Genomic DNA, 22995 nt, shown 5'->3' on the forward strand with positions numbered 1-22995 from the left:
AGTGAAAAAGTTATGTATGGGCTACAAGGGTACCTCGATCCTCTTGTCCCGATCATTGATAAAGAGTTCAAACACATCCCAAAAACCTGGGTTTTTTTCCCCAGCTTTCCTGCCACGAACGAGCTGCTGTGGGGTGTGTTTGGGGCCGGGCTGAGCCCTCTGCTCACCTCCCCTGTCCCAAAGCGATGCGGGCAGAAATAGGGAAAGAGGGAGGCCATGAGGGGAGCCATGAGGGGCCAAGGGGAGCTATGAGGGGAACCATGAGGGGCCAAGGGGAGCCGAGCCATGAGGGGAGTCATGAGGGGCCAGCTGCTGTGGGGAGTGTTTAGGGCCGGGCTGAGCCGGCCCTCTGCCCTCTGTTCACCTCCCCTGTCCTAAAGCCATTTGGGCAGAAACAGGGAAAGAGGGGGCCCATGAGGGAAGCCATGAGGGGCCAAGAGGAGCCGGAGGGGCCAGCTGCTGTGGGGTGTGTTTGGTGCCGGGCTGAGCCTGCCCTCTGCTCACCTCCCCTGTCCCAAAGCCATTCGGGCAGAAATAAGGCAGAAATAGGGCGGTTTCCCCATTTCCCTCCGCCTTTCCCCGCACCTCCCTGGGCCAGGGCCGCTAGATGGCAACCAGCGACCGCCGCTGGGCTCCGGGCTGGCTTCGAGCCGGAGCCGCCGCGTTCCTGCCCGGGTCCCGACGGGCGCTGCCCTCCCCGGCTCCCCGAGCCTTCACCACCTCAGCCATCATCGCTTTCGGCCCTTTTTGCCGCAGGGGGATTGCCCTGAGCGCCGCGCCTGGGCCACTGCCAGGCTGCTGCAGGCAGTCACGGGCGGAGCAGCAACACGAGCCGGGCTGTGTAGCCATAAACAGGCGCTGCTGCCCCAGCGGGCGCCTCGCTGTTGTGGGTACACACAGGGACACGGAGCCAGGCCCTTCCTCCCTCAGAACGAGCCCTTCCTCCCCCAAAACGAGCCTTTGGCTCTGGGGCCGGCATCCCGGCCTTGGGGCATCCCCAGGGTGCTGGGTGAGGGTGGGCAAGGGTGGGCGAGGGGAGGAGGAGGAGAAGAAGGGTTTGGTGCCCTTCCAGGTGGGTCGGCAGCCGGACAGCTGAGGGAATGGCTCTGAAATAGAGCTTCGGGGAAGAAATGAGTCACCCCAGGCTGGAAATAAACAGGGCAGCGGGCGCCCGAGCGGCTCCTGGTGCGGGTTTTTGTAGGGATGGCAGAACATGCCTTACCGAGACACCCCTTGGGTCTGAACCTGCGCCCCTTTTTGAGGGTAAAGCATCAGGGAAACGTCACAAAAACGGAGAAGGCGGCAGTCGGACGTTCTCAATAATTTATCCCAAGCTCTATATACAAAGACAAGCTCTGGCAGAGGGTTGGGAAGGGAACCTGGCTCCCGGCAGGACTCTTGGCACGCTGGATCTCCCCCCATCAACACGCGCCAGCTAAAAATTGCCGGAGCTGGGACTCCCCTCCGGAATTTCTCCGCTGGGTGACGGGATGCGTTCAGCACAGGTCTGACCCCACTCTGCAGGGAGCCTTCCCATTCCCTACCCCACATCCCACCTCCTTCCCAAATCACCCATTTAATTAGCGAGGGAGGGAAAGGAGCGGGGGGGAAAGGAGCCCCCCGACCCCTCAGATCTTGATCTCAGTCCGGAAGGTTTGCTGGACGTGCTCGGAGTGCTTGGCCGGCCGGCGCTGAGCCCGGATGGTCAACATCCCATTGTCCCCCAGCGAGGACGACACGGACGTGGGGTCCACATCTTCGGGCAGCTGGCACTTGTGGGTGAAGGTGTTCATGACAGTGCCATCCGTGGCCAACTGGGAGAAAAAAAAGGGTGAAAAAAGGCGATTTTGGGGTGCAAGCAGAATGGGGACTCATTATTCCCCATTATTAATTAATGGTGAATTAAATACTGCTGGGGTTGTGGCTGCAGCTGTTTGGGAATTGGGTGGGAGCTGAGCAGTCCCCACACCCCCAGTGAGGATTTTGGGGGTGAGCGGAAAGGGAGGGAGCACCCACCTTCTCGGCGTGCACCTCGATCTGGTTGTTAGAAGTGGTGACAATGATGTCCTCGGGCGCGAAGTCGCTGACGTCCACCGTGAACTGATAGGTGTTCCCCAGGGTCTTCACCACGCCCGTGTTACCGGGGCGAGCTGCAGGGCACGGTTTGGGGGGTTCACAACCACAGCTTGCCCAGGATCCCCCCCAAATGCCTCCCGGGTGCGCCCCAAACTCACCTGGGAACCCCAGGGTCTCCCCGTGGGGCCGGACAAAGCTCCCGAAAAGCTCCATGGAGCCGGCGGGCGAGGGTTTCACCTTCAGCCGCCGCTTGCGCCCACCTGCGACCCCCAGCTCCCGCCGGGGGGATGAGCGGAACCCCCTTCCTCGCTCTCCTGCCGGCGAAGGCGACGCCGGATCGGTTATTTCGGGATATTTCGACTTGACGAGCTTTTTAAAGCCTCGTTAAGGCTCCCGGCCGCCTGCCAGACCTCTCGTAAAACCGGCTAAATTTAGGTCTTGCGCCGGAGACGGTGGAAATTTTTCCCCGCTACGTTCAACCCCCCCAGCTCAACGCCATGGAATGCGTTGCCTATTATTAAGGAATAATCACGATAATGAATTAAAATACTTATTAAATCCTCCCCGCCGCGGGATGTACGTTGGGACTGGGAGCTGGAGGGTGGCGGAGGGGGGAGGAAACCCGGCTCGCTCCGGCCCGAGCGGGTCCGTCGGATTCGTCAAGGTCGTTTTTAATGAGCTCGTTTGCAAACTCAGTCGGGCAGCGGAGGCCGAGGCGGGAGGAACGGGTCAGGGGTGCTACAAAAAAGGGGGTGCGGTGCACCTGAAGCGTCCCCGGGATGGAGCGCCCTGTCCCCAGGGGGCTGCGGGGGGAGAAGGAGGAGGAGGTGGAGAGGGTGCTGGTGTCGGAGCACAGCTGGAGACCCTGCCCCACCGCCCGGAGGAGGGTCCGAGGTGAGACCCCCACCCAAAAAGGGGGATTTTATGGGGGCAGGGGGTTTTTGGGGGGTCAGCACCCTGTTTCCCCGCTCGCAGGGTGCTTGGAGTGGGTGAAGCGGCAGCTGTTCCGCGTTGGGGAGGATTGGTACTTCCTCTTCATCCTGGGGGTGCTCATGGCCACCATCAGCTTCGCCATGGACATCATCGTCGCCAGGCTCTATGCCGGTAACGAGGGGCGCCCCGGGGGCGTCTGGGGCTCACCGACAATACGGGGGGGCTCTTTCGGGGGGTGCAGCTCCCCTCCCGACACCTCTCCTCCAGCCCACACGTGGCTGTACCGGGAGATCGGGGACATCGCGGTGCTCAAGTACCTCTCGTGGACCCTGTTCCCCACGGCCATGGCCGCCTTCTCCAGCGGCTTCGCCCAGAGCATCACCCCGCACTCCGGAGGTGAGCCGGCCGCACCCCGACCTCCCTGACTCTATAAAACGCACCCTTGGTAATGGGGGACCCCTAAAATTTGGATCCTGCCCCCCTCGCCACCGCCAGGCTCCGGCATCCCGGAACTGAAGACCATCCTGATGGGCGTGGTGCTGGAGGACTACCTGGCCATACAGAACTTCGGAGCCAAGGTGGTGGGGCTGACCTGCACCCTGACGTGCGGCAGCACCGTTTTCCTTGGCAAAGTGGTGAGGGATCCCCTTCTGAACCCCAAAACCCCGGCGGTTTCAGCCGGTGCCGGGATGGGTGGGGGGCTCAGCACTGTGTCCCCCCAGGGTCCCTACGTCCACCTCTCCGCCATGGCCGCAGCCTACCTGGGGAAGATGAGGACCTCGGTCACGAGGGAATATGAGGTGGGGGTGCCACCACCGCCCGAAAAATGAACGGAGAGATTTGATTTTACCCCCAAAAAGTCGGGGTTGTGCCTAACCCCCCCCCCCCCCCACACACACACCTTACAGAACAAGTTCAAGCAGCACGAGATGCTGGTGGCAGCTCAAGCCGTCGGGGTGGCCACAGTCTTCGGGGCACCCATCAGCGGTGAGGACCCCCCTAATCCCACCCTGGGCCCCCCTAAATCTCGCCCTGATCGCTTTCCCCGTTTTTCCAGGGGTGCTTTTCAGCATCGAGGTGATGTCCCCCCACTTCGCCGTGCGGGATTACTGGCGCGGCTTCTTTGCTGCCACCTGTGGCGCCTTCATGTTTCGGCTCCTGGCCGTGTTCAACAGTGAGCAAGGCAAGGCAGGCTGGGCAGGATGTGCCCCCTCTTCCCCTTGACCCTCCCCCGGGACATTTTTGGGGTGCTCACCCCCAAACCCACACCCTCATTCCTGTCCCCCCTGCCAGAAACCATCGCCGCTGTTTTTAAGAGTGACCTCAAGATTGATTTTCCCTTCGACCTCCTGGAGACCTTCTTTTTCCTGATTTTGGGGTACGGAGGGCCCGGTTTTGGGGTGCTGTCTGTGCTCTGCCTGTGCCCTACCTGCCCTGTCCTCACAGGATCATCTGTGGGATCGTGGCCTGTGCTTATCTCTTCTGCCAGCGCTGGATGATGGTGGCCGTCAAGAGGAACCGGCTGACGGCCAAGCTCTTGGCCACTGAGTGTGTACTGGGCGTCTGTCCATCTGTCTGTCTGCACCCTGCACCCGCTGTGTCTGTGTGTCCGTGCTGTGCAGGCTCTGCGTGTCGCTGTGTCCTTCCCATATGCCCTGGGTGTCCCTGTGTCCCCCCCATCCACCCTGGGTGTCCCTGTGTCCTTCCCCACATTCACCCTGCGTGTCCCTGTGTCCTTCCCATGTGCCCTGGGTGTCTCTCTGTCCCCCCGCCCATGCACCCCAGGTGTCCCCCCCATTCATGCTGGATGTCCCTCTGTCCACCCCATTCACCCGGAGTGTCCCTGTGTGCCCCCCTCCCCTCACCCTGTCCACCCACCCTGTGCATCCATGTGTCCCCCTCACCGACCCTGGGTGCCCCAATGTCCCCCCATGCATCCTGCCCAGTAACCCCATCCACTCTGGGTGTCCCTGGGTCCCTCCCGCGTGTCTGTTTGTCCGTCCCCACTCACTCAGCCCCCGTGTCCCCCTGCAGCAAACCCGTGTACACGGTGCTGGCCGTGCTGCTCCTCGCCTCCATCACCTTCCCCCCCGGGCTGGGCCAGTTCATGGCCTCCAGGGTGAGTGAGGGCACTTGGGGCTCCCTGGGGACCCCAAAATCTCCCAGCGGGGGCTCAGGGTGTCCATTTGTCCGTCTGTCCATCCATCCAGCTCACCATGAAGGAACATCTCATCTCCCTCTTTGACAACCGCACCTGGGGTGTGCTGGCTGCCAACGCCTCGGGGGTGGCCAAGCCTGGGGGGCTCTGGCAGGAGTGGGACCATCCCTCTGCCACCATCTACGGCACCCTGACCTTCTTCCTGCTCATGAAGGTAACCATGGCCCCCCAATCTCCAGCTGTGCCCCCCAACACAGTGTCCCCATGAGCTGACCTCCCTGCGTCCCCCCAGTTCTGGATGCTGATCTTGGCCACCACCCTGCCCCTGCCAGCCGGGTACTTCATGCCCATCTTCATCTATGGTGAGTCAGGGGCTGGGGGGAACATGGGGGGACAGCCAGGTGTGGCTGGGTGCAGGGGTTCATTCAGCCCTTGGGTGGGATACTGGGGGAGTACCTAGCTCTGGAGGGGGGTACATCCAGTCTGTGGGGTACAGGGGAGGCATGCAGCTCTGGGACAGCTGCAGGAGGGTGGTCACCTCTCCCTCCACCATTCTGGGGGGGCTCCAGGGGTCTCCCCACCTTCCCTCCTCCCCCAATTTTAGGAGCAGCCATCGGGCGCCTGATAGGAGAGGTGGTGGCCCTGCTCTTCCCACGGGGGCTCCATTCAGAAGGACCCCCACGGCCCATTATTCCTGCTGGCTACGCCCTGGCTGGTGAGTCTGGGGGTGGGGGGACACCCCCACGGGCAGGGGGACACCCCCACGGGCAGGGGGACACCCCCACGGGCAGGGGGACACCCCCCCCCCATCCCCTGACCCCGCTCCCCGCCAGGCGCAGCCGCGTTCGCGGGCTCGGTGACCCACGCGGTGTCCACGGCCCTGCTGGTGTGCGAGGCCACCGGGCACCTGGACCACCTCCTGCCCACCGTGCTGGCCGTGCTGGTGGCCAACGCCATCAGCCAGAAGAACCAACCGTCCTTCTACGACGCCGGCATCATCGTCAAGAAGCTGCCCTACCTGCCCCCCATCCGCAGCCGGCACATCGCGTAGGCCCCCGCCCCAAACCCCAAGTTTTGGGGGCATTCTCCAGGAAATGATGGAAATTTGGGGGGTTTTGTGTTCTCCAGCTCCTACCGAGTGGTGGTGGAGGAGTTCATGGAGCGCCGGGTGGTGACCTTGGCCAAGGGGGACGGGTTCCAGGAGGTGCTGGTGGCCTTGGATGCCTCTGCTGACGCTGAGTACCCCGTGGTGGAGAGTACAGGTGAGATGTGGGACCTGGGGGGTCACTGTCACCATGGGGGGTGGCCAGCGAGTCCCTGGCCCTGTGGTGGCCCTTCTGTGTCTCCTCATACTGTCCCCATAGTGTCCCTCCAGTGCCCACTTGATATTCCCCTGCCATCTCCATGCCTTGCCCACGCTGTCCCTATGGGGTGTCCCTGCAGTGTCCCCATACTGCTCTTATGGTGCCAGGCTGTCCTGTTCCCATTGGTGTCCACATGTTGTGCCCTCAATAGTGCCATGGTGCCACTGTAGTATTCCCATACCGTCCCCACGGTGTCCTCATGCCATTCCCATACTGTCCCCATGGTGTCCCCATGCCATTCCCATACTGTCCCCATGCTATTCCCATACTGTCCCCATGGTGTCCCTGTGGGGTATCCCCTCGATATTCCCATACTGTCCCCATACCATCACCCTGCTGTCCCCATGGGATGTCCCCTTAGTGTCCCCAGTACCTCCCCCTGTTATTCCCATACTGTTCCCTTGGTGTCCCCCTGGCACTCCCACACTGTACCCTCTCTCCAGGGTCCCCCACTCTGGTGGGCACCGTCAGCAGGTCCCAGCTGGTCACCTTCCTCCAGAGCCACAAGCACCCTCAGGCCCCCCAAGGGGAGAAGGTAAATGGGGTGGGGGCACCCTACCACACCCAAAAAGCTGCTTTTCCACCCCAAAATTACCATGTCACCTTCCACAAGCTGGCCGCGGTGGGGACACTCGGGGACGACTGCACCATCGAGCCCATCATGCTCCAGTTCTCTCCATGGACCTCCCTGCACCAGGTCTGCGGCTGTGAAATGTGTCCTGGGAGCCCCCCCCGGTCTGTGTCACACTGAGGGGACACGGCGAGGGTGGCTTTGTTCCCACGTGTCCCTGTTGTCCTTCTCCCAGGCCTATCACCTCTTCCAGATGCTAAAGCTGCAGCGAGTCTTTGTCACCCGCTCTGGGGAGCTGGTGGGAGCTGTGAGCAGGGCAGAGGTGAAAGGGGGAAGGAAAAGGGGGGAGGAAAGGAAATGGGTGCAATGGGGGGAGAAGGGGAAGAAAGGAGAAGGTAAAGTGGGGGAGAGCCCCTGTCCCACCCCCTCTGTCCCCTTCCAGCTGCGGAGAGCAATTGAGGACCTCGCCAACCCCAAGTGATGGCGTTTTGGGACCACAGGGGACCCCTCCCCACCGACGTCCCCCATGAAAAGAGGGGGAGTCCTGACCCCCCAGCGGTGTGGGGGGTCTGGGCTGGGGGTATCAGTTGTGCATTAAACCATCGACCCATCAGTGCTTCCTCCTCCTTCTCTTTCTCCTGCTGGTTTCTTTTGGGGACGCCACCCCCTCCCAAACCAAACAACAACACTTAAAACCACCCAAATCACCCCAAAACTGCCCAGGACGTGCACTGAAGCGCCCCAGTCTCTGTGACACCTCCTGTGCCCCCCTTCTAAAATTACCAGCAAATAATTATCCTCATTTTAATTACTGCAATTAATCAGGGGGTGGGTGTTTAGTGACCCCAAAATCCAGGGGGAATGGGGGCCCGAGTCCCCGCTGCTCTTCGGTGCCCCCGGACTGGGGCACAGCGGGTTTGGGCGGCGCATCGGGCGCTAACGAAGCCGTAATTAAGCCTGAGGGGTTAATTAGGCGCGGCGGGGCAGGTTGGGCAGGGCGGGCATGCCCGGGCCCGGCGGAGGACGGGTGAAGCGGGGTCAGCGCCAGGGAGACACCCCAAAAGTGGGGCAGGAGCTGGGCTGGGCTCCGGGCTGGGCGCTGGGAGCGGGGCTGGGCACACGGGAGACCGGGGGGTGCCAGAGCCAGCACGGGGTGTCCCCGCCATCCAGCCCCGCCCGGGGTGTCCCCCTGCTTTCCCGGGGTGTCCCCCCCTATCCGGCCACTCCCGGGGTGTCCCTCCCGATCCAGCCCCGCCCGGGGTGTCCCCCCCCCTTTCCCGGGGTGTCCCCCCTATCCAGCCCCTCCCAGGCACCTCCGGACTTTGAGCCGCGATCGCGGCCGGCGCCGGGGCTGAGCCCGACGGACTCACGACACCCATAGGACAAAGTACCCCCGAACGGGGTGAAAATCCCCCAAACCCGCGGCTTTCGCAGCGCGATGTTGGTCCGCACTCACCTCCCATCCATCCCTTATTATGGTTTAGAGCAGAAAAAAATGTCAAACCCCTTTTTTTTCCGGCGTTTTCCTACCCAGTCATTTGCAGGCTCCGGGCAGCCGGCGCGGCCGGGCTTTGGCTTCGGGGAGCGGCGGGGGATGAAAAGGCCAAAATTCCTCCTGGGTTTTGCTGGGGAAAGGGGCCCTGGATGGGAAACGCTCCCGGAGCCCTGTGAAACCCCTTAAAATCCCTGAGAACCCCCTAAAAACGGTAAACCCCTTTAAAAACCCTCTTTAACTCATTTAAACATCTTTAAAAATCCTCTTTAACCCATTTAAACCCCCATTAAAACCCCTAAACCCTCTCACTTTTAAAACCCCCCTACCCCCCTAAAAATCCCTAAATAAACCCCTTAAAAAACATTAAGCCTCTCTAAAAAATAACTTAAAACCCCTTTAAAGTCCCCAACCCCCCCCAATAACTCCTTAAAAAACCTTAAAATGCCTAAAAACTCCCAAAACTTTAAACCTCCTTAACTCCCCCTTAATGCACCCCAAAACCTTTAAAAATCCTTAAAACACCTTAAGAAAACCCTTTAAAACCCTCTTACAATCCCCTTTAAATGCCCTTAAACTCCCTAAAATGTAGGGAGAACCCCCTCTCTTTGTCCCCCAAATTCCCTCAATCTCTGTGAACCAGTGGGAAAACACAATATTCTAGAAAACCAAAAAGCACATATTTTTATTTAAAAGCCCACAAAAATCCCCATAAATCTATGAAAAAAGGGGGGGGGGGGGAAGCATCTGAGCTGGGTTTTTAAAATTTCCCCCTTTTTTCTCTCCCAAACCCGACACGACCTTTAATTCCTCACAATAAATATACAAAAATAGAATAAATTAGGTTAAAAAATACAAGGCAACACTGGCAGATCAGCAATAAAGGGCAAACAAATACACCCAAAAACCTGGTGGGAGAGGAATAAATAGGGAGAAAAAAAGCAAAAATAAATCAGTTTTGGGACTGAGCCCTTTTTTTCTTGAAATGTGGGGGGAAAATAAGAAAAAAAATCCTTCCCCCAGTTCCAAACAAGCTTGAAATTCCATTTTTTTAGGGGGGAGGGAAGGGGCAGCACCCATTTCATCCCCAGGCACAGGGACAAGATCAATAACACTATAAAAAAAAAAACCTTAATAATTACAGAAATAATAAATAAACCCCTTGGGGAGGAGGGGGGGGTCGATGTGGAGTTTTGGGGGTGGGGGGTCAGCCTGGGGCCCCCCCAGCTCCTGCCTGCTCCTGCAGCCCCAGCAGGCTGTAGGCAATGCGCTTCTGGTGGCCCGGCAGCCGCACCCCGATCCGCTTGATGTCCCTGGGAAGGGGAACAGGAGAACACGGAGTGAGGAATGGGGTCAGGAATGGGGGAATGGGGCTGGAAGGGCTGGAGACACCACGGCCACAGCCCGGGATTGAGTGGAGCCAGAAGCAGCATCCTTGGAAGGGTGGGGATGGATGGGGGATGGACATGGCTCATCCCCAGGGATGGATGGATGCATGGATGGATGGATGGATGGATGGACATGGCTCATCTCAAGGGATGGATGGATGGACATGGCTCATCCTGAGGGCTGGATGGATGGATGGATGGATGGATGGATGGATATAGCTAACCCCAAGGGATGGATGGACATGGCTCATCCCAAGGGATGGACAGATGGACATGGCTTATTCTGGGGGATGGATGGATGGATGGATATGGCTCATCTCGATAGGTGGATGGACATAGCCAAGGCATGGATGGACATGGCTCATCCCAAGGATGGACGGACATAGCTAACCCCAAGGGATGGATGGACATGGCTGGACATAGCTAACCCCAAGGGATGGATGGACATGGCTCATCCCAAGGTGATGACATGGACATGGCGTATTCTGGGGATGGATGGATGGCTGGCTGGACACTGCTCATCCTGAGAGATGGATGGATGGACATAGCTAACTCAAGGGATGGATGGATATGGCTCATCCCAAGGGAAGGATGGATGGATGGATACGGCTCATCCCGGGGGATGGATGGATGGAGGGATGGAGGGAATGGAGACATGGCTTATCCCAGGGGATGGACGGATGGATGGACGGACATGACTTATCCCGAGGGATAGACAGACGGACATGGCTCATCCCAAGGAATGGATGGACACAGCTCATCTCAAGGGACAGATGGACAGATACAGCTCATCCCGGCCTCTCCAGCCAAGGAACATCTAATTTTATCCCATCCCTCGGGCCACCAAGGCCACGGAAGTGGTTTCCGTTCCCAGCACATCTCTGTCCCTTGGGAGTTGGTGGGGAGGGGATGGGGACAGTGTGGGGACACATCCCTGGGACAGCAGGGGAGTGGTGTGGGGACAGCCTGGGAGTGTCAGGGGACAGCATGGGGACAGGACTCACTCGCTGGTCATCTGCAGGACCTTCTCGATGGTGCTGTAGCCCGAGGCCATGAAGGTCTCGGTGTACTGGGGCATGCGGATGGACTCCAGCCACTCCGGGACCGAGCGGAACGGGACGCCCTCGGAGCCGCTGGTGCTGGGCAGCCGGATGGACACCCTGCAGAAAATGAGGCAAAAATACAAAAATTCAATAAAAGTGACGCAGAAATTCAAGGCTGGAAAAGCCATGTGAAAACAGAAGGGCGTGGAAGTGATGCAGAAAGGAAATGATGCAAAAAATGATGCAGGAATGGAGGGGTGTAAAAAATTAATGTGAAAATAGGAAGATGCAAAAAACAATGTGAAAATGAGAAGGTGCAAAGAATGACACAGAAAGGTGAGGACACAAAAATATTGCAGAAATTAAACAATGCCAAAAATTATGCAGGAATGAAAGGGTGGCAAATAGAGATGCAAAAGTGGAAGGATGGAAAAATAACACGAGTTGAAAAGATGCAAAAAAATAATGTGAAAATGGAAAGATGAGAAATTCTGTGGAAATGGAAAAAGGAAAAAATAATGCCAAAAACTGGAAGGATGCAAAAATAGCACAGAAATTAAATGGTGCAAAAAGTGATGTGAAAGTGGAAGGTTAAATCAATGATGCAGAAATGGAAGGATGTGAAAAATGATATGAAAATGGAAAAACAATGCAGAAATGGGAAGATGCCAAAAAATAAATGCAAAAATGAGATGATGAAATTGTGATGCAGAAAGTGAGATGCTGGAGAAAGTGGAAATGTGAAAATGGGGACATACCAAAAAATTATGCAGAAATGCAGATGCCAGAAGCAACAAGGGAGTGCAGAGATGCAAAACTCAACCCAAAACAGCACCATGAGAGTGCAAAAAAACGATAGAAGACACAAAGATGTGCAAGAATCAGAGAATCCCAGGCTGGTTTGGTTGGGAGGGACCTTAGAGCCCACCCCATTCCATCCCTGCCATGGGCAGGGACACTTTTCACTATCCCAGGAGTCTCCAAGCCCTGTCCAGCCTGGCCTTGGACACTGCCAGGGATCCAGGGGCAGCCACAGCTGCTCTGGGCAACTCCTCCCCTCCTTCTTCTTGCCTCCCACCCCATCCTGGCACTCTCTACACTCACCGGGGGTCGAAATCTGCCAGTGCCTTGAGGGAGTCGGGGGCGCGGATGAGTTTGTCGAGGATGCTGACGATGTCGGGGAATTTGGGGCGCCGGCAGCGCTCCTGCTGCCAGCACTGCATCATCAGCTGGTAGATGGCCGAGGGACAGTCCAGCGGCGCCGGGAGGCGGAAGCCCTCGTTGATGGCCTTCATCACCTATGAGGAGGAGGGTCAGGAATGGTCCACCCACAAAGGTGTTCATTCACAGAATCCCAAAATAGTTTGGGTTGGAATGATTTTAAACTCATCTCATTGCAGCCCCTGCCCTGGGCAGGGACACCTTCCACTGTCCCAGGTTGATCCCAGCCTTGTCCCACCTGGCCTTGAATGTCTCCCAGAACACTGGTGGTGGTGGAGGGTGGGCTCTCACCTCATGGTTGGAGAGCTCCCAGTAGGGCCGCTCGCCGTAGGACATCACCTCCCACATGACGATGCCGTAGCTCCAGACGTCGCTGGCAGAGGTGAACTTGCGGTAGGAGATGGCTTCAGGTGCTGTCCAACGGATCGGGATCTTCCCGCCCTACAGTGACATTGGGGTCAACCCTGCACCCCCAAAAAACCACCCAACCTTGTTCAACCCCACCAACATGGCCACCATGGTTCACTATCATCCACCTTCTTCAACCACCCCAACACGACCAACCATGATGGACAATCACCCACCTTGTTCAACCACCCCAACATGGCCACCATGATGGGCAATCACCCACCTTGTTCAACCACCCCAACATGACCAACCATCCCAACACGACCAACCACGATGGATAATCACCCACCTTGGACAACCACCCCAACACAACCAACCACCCCCTCACCTTGGCCATCCAGCCACCCCTCCCTGGCCACCACCCTGCTGCAGTGACACTCACGCTGGTGGTGTAGGTGGCTTCAGGGTCATCTTCCAGCACCCTCGAGAGCCCGAAATCGGACACTTTGCACACCAGGTTGCTGTTCACCAGGATGTTCCTGGCAGCCAGGTCCCGATGGACATAATTCATGTTGGCCAAGTACTTCATGCCAGCAGCGATGCCCCTCAACATCCCCACCAGCTGGATGATGCCAAATTCACCTTCTTTTTCCTGGGAAAAGGGGAGAATCCAGCCTGGAATCCACCTGTTGTCCCACCTCCCTTGATGGGTGTTGGAGGTTCCACCACCCTGTGGTTGTTGCCACCACGTGTCACCTACCCTCAAGAATTTATCCAGTGCCCCATTCTCCATGTACTCTGTGATGATCATGAAGGGCTTGTCTGTACAAAAGAAAGACCTCAAAATAGGTAAAAACCCCAAAAATATCCCTCCAAGCCCCCAAAAAGTCACCACCCTAAAATCTCTAAACCTCCCACAAGTCCTCCCAAAATCCTTAAATGCCCAATGCCCCTCAAAAAAACCCCAACCACCCCCAAAACCCAAACCCTACCAATTCTCCCCAAAAACTCCAGACCCCCAACTTCCCAAAAAGTCACCTCCGTTAAACATTCCCAAAACAACAGTAAAGTTTCAAACCCCTTACAGACCCCAATAAACCCCAATAGCCAAAACCCCAAAATAACTCCCCCAGCTCCTCCAAAAAATCCCCTAAGCTCCCCATAAAACCTCCCAAATAAACCTGAATTTCTTCCCCAGAAAAATCCCCAACCTCATCCCTCAAAAAGACCCAAGTCCCCCAAATTCCTCTTTGCACCGTTGCTCAAAGCACCTTATTTTTATAACTCTTTTTTGGGGTGTTTTCTGGGAAATTGGGGTGTTTTTTTTGTGGGGACAGGACACAGAGGACACTCACACTTGGAGACAACGCCCTCGAGGCGGATGATGTTGTGGTGGCAGAACTGTCCCATGATGGTGGCCTCGCTCAGGAAGTCCACGCGCTGCTTCTCCGTGTACCCCACCTTCAATGTCTTGATGGCCACTGGCACCTCCTTCCTGCCACGCTTCAGGGTACCCTTGTACACCTCCCCAAATTCACCTGCTCCAAAAAACATGGGCACCTTTAGCCCCCCTGTCCCACCCTGATTTTGGGGTGTCTCTGGGGGGACAAAGCCACGCACCAGCACCGATGACCTTCTGGCGGGTGATGAAGGATGGAGGGATCTCGGTGGTGAACTTGAGCATGGCTTGGTTGGGGTCTTCGTAAGTGTGGGGGTCAACATAGGTCTTGAGGGGTTTCAGCTGGTCTGGAGGTGTCAAGGAGAAGGTCAGCACCCCTGTCACCCCCTACCCATCCCTGTTGTCCCCACTGTCCCATGGCTCACCTGACTTGGAGAAGTAGACATCCTCAGCAGATTGGCGTGGCCGCGACCTCTTCCTCCTGCAGAAAAGCAGCATTTTATCCCAAAAGATCATCCCCCGGCCACATTTGGTGGTGGGACAACAACATTTTGGGGTTTTTGGGAGGTTTTGGGGGGGTTTGTCCCCTTACCGCCGGAGGATGAAGAGGAGAGTGACCAAGAGGAAGACGACAAAGACAACACCAGCGATGCTGCCAGCGATGACAGTGGCTGATGCCATGGCTTCAGAACCTGCAGGGACCATCCAGGTGAGACCTACACCCCCTGGAGCACCAACACCCCACTACTGACACCCCCTGGAGCCCCCACCCCGCACCCCTGACACCCCCAGGCCCTCCTCACCCTCGGGCAGGGTCTCGAACTCGTGCTGGGGGCTGAAGGCCCCGTGGCCATCAGCAGTGAGGGCCTGGACCCGAACCACGTAGGCGGTGCCTGGGGACAGCTTGGGCAGGGTGACAGAGGTGCCCTCGCAGCGCAGCACTGAGTAGCTGTTCTCATCCACCTGGGGACACGGCAGGGTGACATTAGGGTGACACGCAGGGAGGGGTGGCACGGGTGGGGCAAAGATGACATGATGTGGGGACGTGACATGGATGGGGCAGGGATGGAGGTGACATGGATACAGGGATGAACATGGGAGGGACACGGATGGAAGCAAGGATAGAGGTGACGTGGATGGAGGGATGACATGGATGGAGCAGGGATGGAGGTGACAGGGATGGGGACAAGGATGGAAGGTGGTGCTGATGGGGTGCTGATGTGGCTCAGGGCAAGGATGGAGGGATGACGTGGATGGAGATTGCATCGACAGAGCTGACACAGCTGGGGGCAAGGATGGAGGTGACACAGATGGAGGTGACACAGATGGAGGTGTCAGGCTGTGTCACCTTCTTGCTGTAGGTGACCTCGTACTTCCAGACCCGACTCTGCTGCCTCAGTGGCACCGTCCAGGACAGGACCAGGCTGGTGGCCGTCCGTCCATCCAGGCTCACCGATGTCACCCGGGGAGGCTCTGTTGTGGGGACACAAAGGGACGTCACTGAGGTGTTCCCATGGGGGACAGAGACACCACAGATGTGTCCCCACTATGGAGGGAAGGTGTGGGAGCTGCCAGTGTCCCCTCACCTGTCTGGTTGACACTGATGGTGGCGCTGGCCACGCTGCGCTGGTGGCTGGAGGGGGACACCCCGTTGCGGGCCTCCACGGTGAAGGTGTAGTTGACGTGTGGCTCCAGGTCGGTGACAGTGACCTCTGTCCCCGTGAGCCCCTGGGGGGGCTGTGAGAAGCGGACCCCCCCGTCGCAGGGCCGGCACTCGCCGCTCTCGGGCCAGCACTGCTCGCAGGTGACGCTGTAGGTGACGTCCTCGCGGCCACCGGGGTCGGCCGGGGGGGCCCAGCGCAGCTGCACCGCGGCCCCCAACCCCAGGGCTGTGACAGCCTGTGGGGGTGAGGGGGGACCTGCAGGGGCACAGGGCGGGGTCAGGGGACAGGGTGGTTCTGTGTCACCTCAGTTAGGTGACATCAGAGTGTCCTCTCTAAAGAGGTGACTTACGGGTGCAGGGATGCTCCGGGGGATCCTCAGGGGCCCGGAAAAATCCATCCTCACATGGGCAGGTGGCGGCAGCAGCTGGGGCAGGCAGGGTGTTGGGGGGACAGGGCTGGCAGCCCCCCGAGGACACCGCGGCCTTGAAGGTGCCAGGGGGACAAGCTGGGGGGGGACACACAAGGTGACACTGGTGAGATCCCAAATCCTGCTCCCCATCCAGGGGATCAGCACATGGCAGGTGGGGGGGAAAGCACCCCCACAAGCACCCAGAGAGGAGTTATAGGGAGTTTGCCACATTTTGCAGCTTCTTTATTATTGGGGAGCCCCCCCAAAACCACCCCCGTCCTGGCTGAGCCCTGCTGCACTCACTGCATTAGTGGTGGTGCAGGGGAATGATCCAGGATGGGGAATTTTAGGGTATTTAATCTTATTTTGCAGCTGCTACTTTATTTACTTTTTGCTACTTTGCATTGCTACTTTAGAGTAGCAATTGAACAATGCTTTGTGTTGCTACTGTAAAGTATTACTACTTTATTTTACTTTATTATTACTACTGGGATCCCCCCAGCCCACCCTTCACCTGTCTGAGCTCTCACTACAGTGGTGATGCTGAAAGGTGAGGATCCAGGGCTGGGAATTTTGGAGACAAAACCTCATTTCTCCAACCCTGAATCTGGAATTTTTCAGGCATTTCACTCATTTTTGCAATCACTGCCCCACCTATCGCTTTAGTTTAAGATTTTCTAAGCCTTGTAATGTTAACATTCTTGTAGCGAGCTTTCTCACACACTTTCTGTAAATAACTCATTGTTTTGCATTCTTTTATGAAAAAAGAGAAAGTCAATAGACTGTTAGTGGAGGGTGGCACTGTCACCCTCCAATCCGCTGTCACTCTTAGAAAACTATCAGTGTTGGAGTCAGAAAATAAACTTCCCTTTTTTCTTCACCTTGAAAACAGCAGTGTTTTTTCTTTACCTTGAAACAAGCAGTGCGCTTGTGTTCTTTTGTGTCCTATAGTGACACCCCACCCCTCTCTCAGCTAAGCCCTTCCACAATCCACTCAAGGCTAAGGATTGGGAATTTTGGAGCCAATCCTCTTCCCTCCCAGGCACACACCAAGCTGTCCCATCCTTACAACCCCTCAGCTTAGCCCAGTCCATACCTTGGCAGGTGTCTCCCAGGCTCTGGAAGCCGGCCCGGCACAGGCACTCCCCGATGGGCACGAGCCACTCGCCGTCGGCGTTGCAGTGCAGGGCGGGCGCCTGCTCGGCCACGGCCTCGGCCACGCACGAGCCCCGCACCTCGGCCAAGGTCTGCGAGTCGGCGCCGGCCACGGTCTCCGGGAACCGCGCCATGCCCCGCACCACGGCCGGGCAGCGCTTGTAGTACACGCGCACGGAGAGCAGCGCCACGCAGGCACCCAGGTCCTGGAAGGCCAGGTAGAAACCCTTCCTGCGGAGCGGCCCCACCGAGCGCACCTCCACGTTGAGCTTCACGTTGCGGGCGGCGAAATCCTCCTGCACGGTGATCTCGTCCGGGGCGATGGTGTCGATCTTCTTGAACTGGCGCTTCTGGAAGTTGGTGCCGTAATCCACGTCGGACTCGGCGTAGTAGAGGTTGAAGGTCTCCTTGCAGGAGCCGCCGCCGGCCGTGGGGAAGCTGTTGCAGTCGCGCACGGTGAACTGCAGCTCGATGAAGATGCGCTGGGCCACGCCGCGGTAGATCCAGTTGGTGCGGAGCCAGTTCTCCTGCTCGCCCTCCAGGACGTTGCACACGGAGTACATGTAGATCAGGGAGTCGTTGAGGACGTTCTGCAGCTGGTCCCACTGTCCCCAGAGACAGAAATGGGGCTATGGAGGGGAACTGAGGCACTGTCCCCAAGGATGGGTTTGTCCCCGTCTTGTTCCCCCTGTCCCCATCCCCATGGAGGTCCCCAGACACGTCCCAGAGGTGTCCAACCCCATGGGTGTTCTCGCGTCCATCCCCATGGGTGTTCCTGTTCCCATGGAGGGCTGCAGCCCAATTCCAGTGGAGTCTCCAACCCCATAGGTGTCCCCATGTCCATCCCCATGGGTGTTCCTGGTCCCATGGAGGGCCACAGCCCAATTCCAGTGGAGGTCTCCAACCCACAGGTGTCCCTGTCCCTATGCCCATGGAGATCCTCATGACCGAGGGATGTTCTTATGGAGGTCCCTCTCTACAGATGCTCCTGTCCCCATTCCCATTAATGCCCCCAGGCCCATCCCCGTGGATGTCTCTATTGCCATGGAGGTCCCCATCTGCCACCCCCATGGATACCCTCATCCCCATTCCTGTGAAGGTCCCCAGGATGTCCTTGTCCCATCCCCGTGCAGCTCCCCCATGGCTGTCCCCATTCCCCATCCCAGAGCTGGCCAGCAGGGCCGGATGCCGGATCCATGGGTGCTCACCCCTTTTCCATAGGGATGGGTGAGCCAGCCCAGCTCCCCGTGTGCCTTGGCGAAGTCCAGCAGCACCACTGTGGGAGAGGAGAGAGGACAGGGACGTCAGCAGATGCCACCAGGACCTGCAGGTGCCACCAATACACCCCTCTGGCCCTTGGATGTTGGTCCCCCAGGACCCGCAGACAACCCCATAGAAGTCCCCAGGATGTGCAAACACTCCTGGGATCCACAGATGTCCCCAAAATTCATGGATGTCCTGGGCACCCACAGATATTCCTGGGGCCTGTGGATGCCATCAGGACCCACAGACATCCCACCAGGATCCCTGGATGTCCTGGGCACTCACAGACATCCCTGGAACCCACAGATGCCAGCCAGGAGGTTCCATGGATGTCCTCAAGACTCCTGGATACCCCCAGGACCCACGGATCCACCCCATTTCCACAGACGTCCCCAAGAGCCACAGATGTCCCCAGGACCTCCAAACAGTCCCGGTCCCCACAGGTGTCCCCTGGACCCACGGACCCCCGTTCCCGGCAGATTCCGCTGGACGAAGCCCCCCGGGGCCGCCCGCAGAGGCGGGGAAGCCGCGGGGCCCGGCGGGACCTGCCCTGGCACGCCGAGGGCGGCGGCCGGATCCAGCGCCGGGAGAGGAAGAGGAGGAAGAGGAGGCCGGGGAGGGAGCGGGGCCCCCCGGTGAATCACCCCCCAGGAATGTGCCCGGACGCCCGGGTTCAGCGGGCGATGGGTCCGGCGGGACGGGGCCATTTCGGGACGGATGTGCCCCCCCAGCTGAGCACGGACGGGCTCGGGAGGGTCAGGCCTGGGGGGGGACCCCAAGACCTGCCGGGGGGGGGGGGACGCGGGTGGCTGCAGCGCCCCCCCCGCGCCGTGCCCGGGCTCAGGAAGGATGCCGGGGCGGATATCCCGGTTTTCCTGAGGCTGGAAATCCCCCCCGCGAGCCTCCGGAGAGCGGAAAGCTGCCGGAGCCAGGGCCGGAGCGGGCGGGGGTTCCCCGCCGGTGCCCCCGGGGTGGCTCTGGGGACGGGGCCGGGGCTGCTCCAGGGACAGCGCCGGGGCCGCAGCCCCGTCCCGGGAGTCACCTGTACCCACCGCCACCACCATCATCATTATCATCAAATTCTCCGTCGCCTTCATCACCCGGCCACGGCCGCCCCCACCTCCAGTGCCACCAACCCTGTCGCCACTGTCAGCGCCACCCCCGCCCCATTCCCAATCCCATTCCGGCTGCATCCTTGTCCCTGTCCCCTGCCCTAACCTCGTTCCCATCCCAATCTTTGTCTGAATCCGAATTAAATTCCCACAGTGAACCCCAATCCCATCCCAATCCCATCCCCATCTCACCCTTAACAAGAATCCCAATCCCAAAATTATTCCCAACCCATCCCCTCCCCATCCTCATCCTCTCCTCAATGTCGATCTGAACCCCAGTCATAATCCCAAAATTGATCCCATCCCAGTCCCAATCCTGCTCCATTCCCTCCTCTTTAACCTCCTCCCCACCTCAGCTCACCCCAAATCCCCCTGGATCTCACCGAGGGGAACCAATCCCCCTGAAATCCCCAAATCCCACCACTCCCACCACTTTCCCTTTCCCCCCACGCACTTTTCAAACCTCAAATCCCAGTATTCCCTCCTGGGAAAGAGCACTTTGGGAACACACCCCAAATCCCACAGCTGCCACTGATCACCCTCTCTGCTGTCCCCCAAAAATCCTCATTTTAGGGTTTTTTACCCCATTTTTAGTTTTCAGGGAGTATTTTTCATGCCAGCCTCTGATTTATTTGCATTTGGGGCTGGATTCTTCCACTTTACCCTCAAAAAATGATGGATTAAAGCCGTCAGGTAGAGTTTATAGAAACTCAATCCGAAAAAAATTCCAGGTATACACAAAAAAGTGAATTTCCCCCTTTTTTTTTTTGCCCAACCCTGCCAAACTAAGCCCCAAAATCACCGGGGGGAAGGGTTGCGAGGTGGAGGCCGAGACGCAGCTTGTATTTTCTCAGCAATTTTTTGGAATTTTCCTGACATTGTTTTCCAGCTCTCCGGCCGGATCCTACCCGACACTGCACCACCCATGGGAAACGCTCCATTTTAAGATGATTTTCCCCTTTTTTGGTGGGTTTATTTTTTAATCTCCCCCACCTTCACCCCTGTGCCAGCCTCCTTTGGGGGCTCCCGGCAGGACCTGGCCCCGGCGCGTCGGTTCGACGCTCGGCATGGGAAAAGTTGCCCCAAACTCTTGGGTTTTGCCTCATTTTAACTTTTTTCCTCCCCATTTAAATTATTTCTCCTCTATTTTAGTTGTCCCCCCATTTTTGCTGCCCCCTCCCCCGCACTTTTATCTCCCCATACACCTTTTTAACTCCCCCCTCCCTTACTTTAACTTTCTCCCATTAATTCAACTTTTCCCCTTTTCATTTAAACTTCTCCGCCCTCATTTCAACTTTTCCCTTAATTTTAACCTTCCCCCCCCGCCTCGCCCCAAAGGCGCTCCGGCACCTGCAGATTCCCCACCGCACCCCAAACTGTGCGGGGGGAAGGGGGAACCCACATTCCCCTTTACCCTCAGAGCGCTCCCCGACTCCTCAACTCCCCCAAAACCACCCGAATTTACCCCAAAACCACCCCACCCCGCAATAAAGGAGTTTCGGGGTGCTCCCCCCCGTAAAAAAAGGGCGGGACTCACCTTCCTCGGCGGCCAGGGGGGTGAGGGCGGTGAGGAGGAGGAGGGTGAGGGCCGGGGGGGTGCCTGCCATGGCGGGGCAGTTTTGGGGGGTCCCGGGCGCGCCCCACGAGCGGCGGCCCCGCGGGGACTGCGGGGGGTGTGGGGTGCGGGGCCGCGCGCCCGCTCCTGTTCATTCATGCCCCGCTGACGTCACCGGCCACGCCCGCTCTTAAAGGCGCAGCAGCCGCTCCCAGTACGCACCAGTACGGCACTGGGAGGGCGCGCGCCCCAGGGAGGGACGCGGCTGGGGGGAGGGGAGGGGGCTGTGGGAGCCCCCCCAAGGTGGGGCACGGCCCTGGAGGGGGTTCGGGGGTCCCGCAGCCCCGCGGGGACCCCCCCAAACCCGGTCCTGAAGGGGTGAAGGCGCCCCCCCCTCCCGCCCCCTCCCCTTTCATTCATGAATCGGCGTGGGAAGGGCGGGGGGGGGCGGCAGCCAATGGCTGCAGGGGGCGGGGCCACGCGGTTACTACCGGCCACGCCCCCCGCCCACCAGTTCGATACTGGGGGGTTTGGGGGGGACCGGTCTGGGGGGGCTGCCCGGGCCCCAAATCCTCAGCACCGCCGTCCTCATGGACCTGCAGCACCCCAAATCCCACAGCACCCCAAATCCCATCACCCACAGCACCCCAAATCCCATCACCCACAGCACCCCGAATCCCATCACCCACAGCACCATAAATCCCACGGCACCCCAAATCCCACAGCACCCCAAATCCCACAGCACCCCAAATCCCATCACCCACAGCACCCTAAATCCGATAGCACTTCAAACCCTGGATCATCCATTGCACCCCAAATCCCACAGTGCCCTAATCCCATCAATTCCAGCACCTCAAATCCCTCAGCAGCCCTGTCCCCATGATCCTGCAGCACCCCAAATCCTGCCTCTTCCATAGCACCCCAAGTCCCACAGCACCCCCAATCTCTGCAGCACCCACAGCACCCCAATCCCTTCACCTCTAGCGCCACAAACCCCCCAGCACCCCAAAACACCTCAAATCCCACAGCACTCCAAATCTGCACCCCTGTTCCCATAATCCCTCTGCAGCCACATCCCCAAATACCCACAGAGCCCCAAAGCCCCAAGATCCACAGCACCCCAAATCTGCCAATAGGCCCAGCACCCCATTCCGTGATCCCACTGAACCCCAAATCCCCCAGGATCTGCAGCACCCCAAATCCTGCAAGCACCCCTATTCCATGATCCCACTGAACCCCAAATCCCCCGGGATCTGCAGCACCCCAAATCCTGCAGCACCCACCTCTTGATGATCCCATATCCCCCAGTACCCCCAAATCTTCATTACCCCAGCACCCCAAATCGTGCAGCACCCCCATTCCATTATGCCAATGAAATTCAAATCCCCTAGGACCTGCTGCACCCCAAATTCTGCAGCATTCACCTCTTGATGATCCCATTGCACCCCACATCCCCCAGTACCCCCAAATCTTCGTTACCCCAGCACCCCAAATCGTGCAGCACCCCCATCCCCAGGATCCCAGTGCACTCCACATCTCCCAGCACCCCAAATCCTGCAAGCACCCCCATTCCATGATCCCATTGAAATTCAAATCCCCCAGGATCTGCAGCACCCCAAATCCTGCAAGCACCCCCATTCCATTATCCCAGTGAAATTCAAATCCCCTAGGACCTTCTGCACCCCAAATCCTGCAGCACTCACCTCTTGATGATCCCATATCCCCCAGTACCCCCAAATCTTCATTACCCCAGCACCCCAAATCCTCACCCCCCAAAACGGACAAGTCAGGCCACCCATGATCTTTTTCATAGAAAATCATTGATTTTAACAAAAAACCACCTT

General features: G+C 58.4%; 3 protein-coding genes across 3 annotated transcripts; 1 reads left to right on the top strand and 2 right to left on the bottom strand.

Annotated features, from left to right (window-relative positions):
• Nucleotides 1-1309: 1309 nt before the first annotated feature.
• HSPB7 (heat shock protein family B (small) member 7) lies at nt 1310-2578 on the bottom strand. Its single transcript, XM_059487638.1, has 3 exons — nt 2235-2578; nt 2017-2150; nt 1310-1814 (listed from the first exon to the last, which is right to left on the bottom strand). Exons 1-3 carry the CDS (start codon nt 2287-2289, stop codon nt 1629-1631), a joined length of 375 nt encoding a protein of 124 aa, XP_059343621.1. The 5' UTR covers nt 2290-2578; the 3' UTR covers nt 1310-1628.
• Nucleotides 2579-2855: 277 nt separating this feature from the next.
• Nucleotides 2856-7709, top strand: CLCNKA (chloride voltage-gated channel Ka). The gene is made up of 19 exons (XM_059487260.1): nt 2856-2970; nt 3052-3180; nt 3277-3405; nt 3505-3644; nt 3732-3809; nt 3918-3996; nt 4067-4192; nt 4303-4387; nt 4456-4557; nt 5044-5128; nt 5220-5381; nt 5460-5529; nt 5772-5882; nt 6001-6214; nt 6296-6429; nt 6975-7066; nt 7145-7228; nt 7338-7424; nt 7545-7709. The coding sequence occupies exons 1-19, from the start codon at nt 2856-2858 to the stop codon at nt 7581-7583; spliced, it is 2061 nt and encodes a 686-aa protein (XP_059343243.1). The 3' UTR covers nt 7584-7709.
• A 1543-nt stretch (nt 7710-9252) lies between these two features.
• On the bottom strand, nt 9253-21258 carry EPHA2 (EPH receptor A2). The gene is made up of 17 exons (XM_059487423.1): nt 21134-21258; nt 18430-18497; nt 17163-17826; nt 16007-16162; nt 15580-15912; nt 15342-15466; nt 14797-14956; nt 14586-14685; nt 14419-14474; nt 14215-14340; nt 13950-14132; nt 13355-13416; nt 13037-13246; nt 12538-12687; nt 12130-12323; nt 10987-11142; nt 9253-9907 (listed from the first exon to the last, which is right to left on the bottom strand). The coding sequence occupies exons 1-17, from the start codon at nt 21201-21203 to the stop codon at nt 9802-9804; spliced, it is 2919 nt and encodes a 972-aa protein (XP_059343406.1). The 5' UTR covers nt 21204-21258; the 3' UTR covers nt 9253-9801.
• Between the last annotated feature and the right edge of the window lie 1737 nt (nt 21259-22995).

The sequence above is a fragment of the Ammospiza nelsoni genome, chromosome 22, assembly GCF_027579445.1.
Source record: "Ammospiza nelsoni isolate bAmmNel1 chromosome 22, bAmmNel1.pri, whole genome shotgun sequence".
Taxonomy (NCBI): domain Eukaryota; kingdom Metazoa; phylum Chordata; class Aves; order Passeriformes; family Passerellidae; genus Ammospiza; species Ammospiza nelsoni.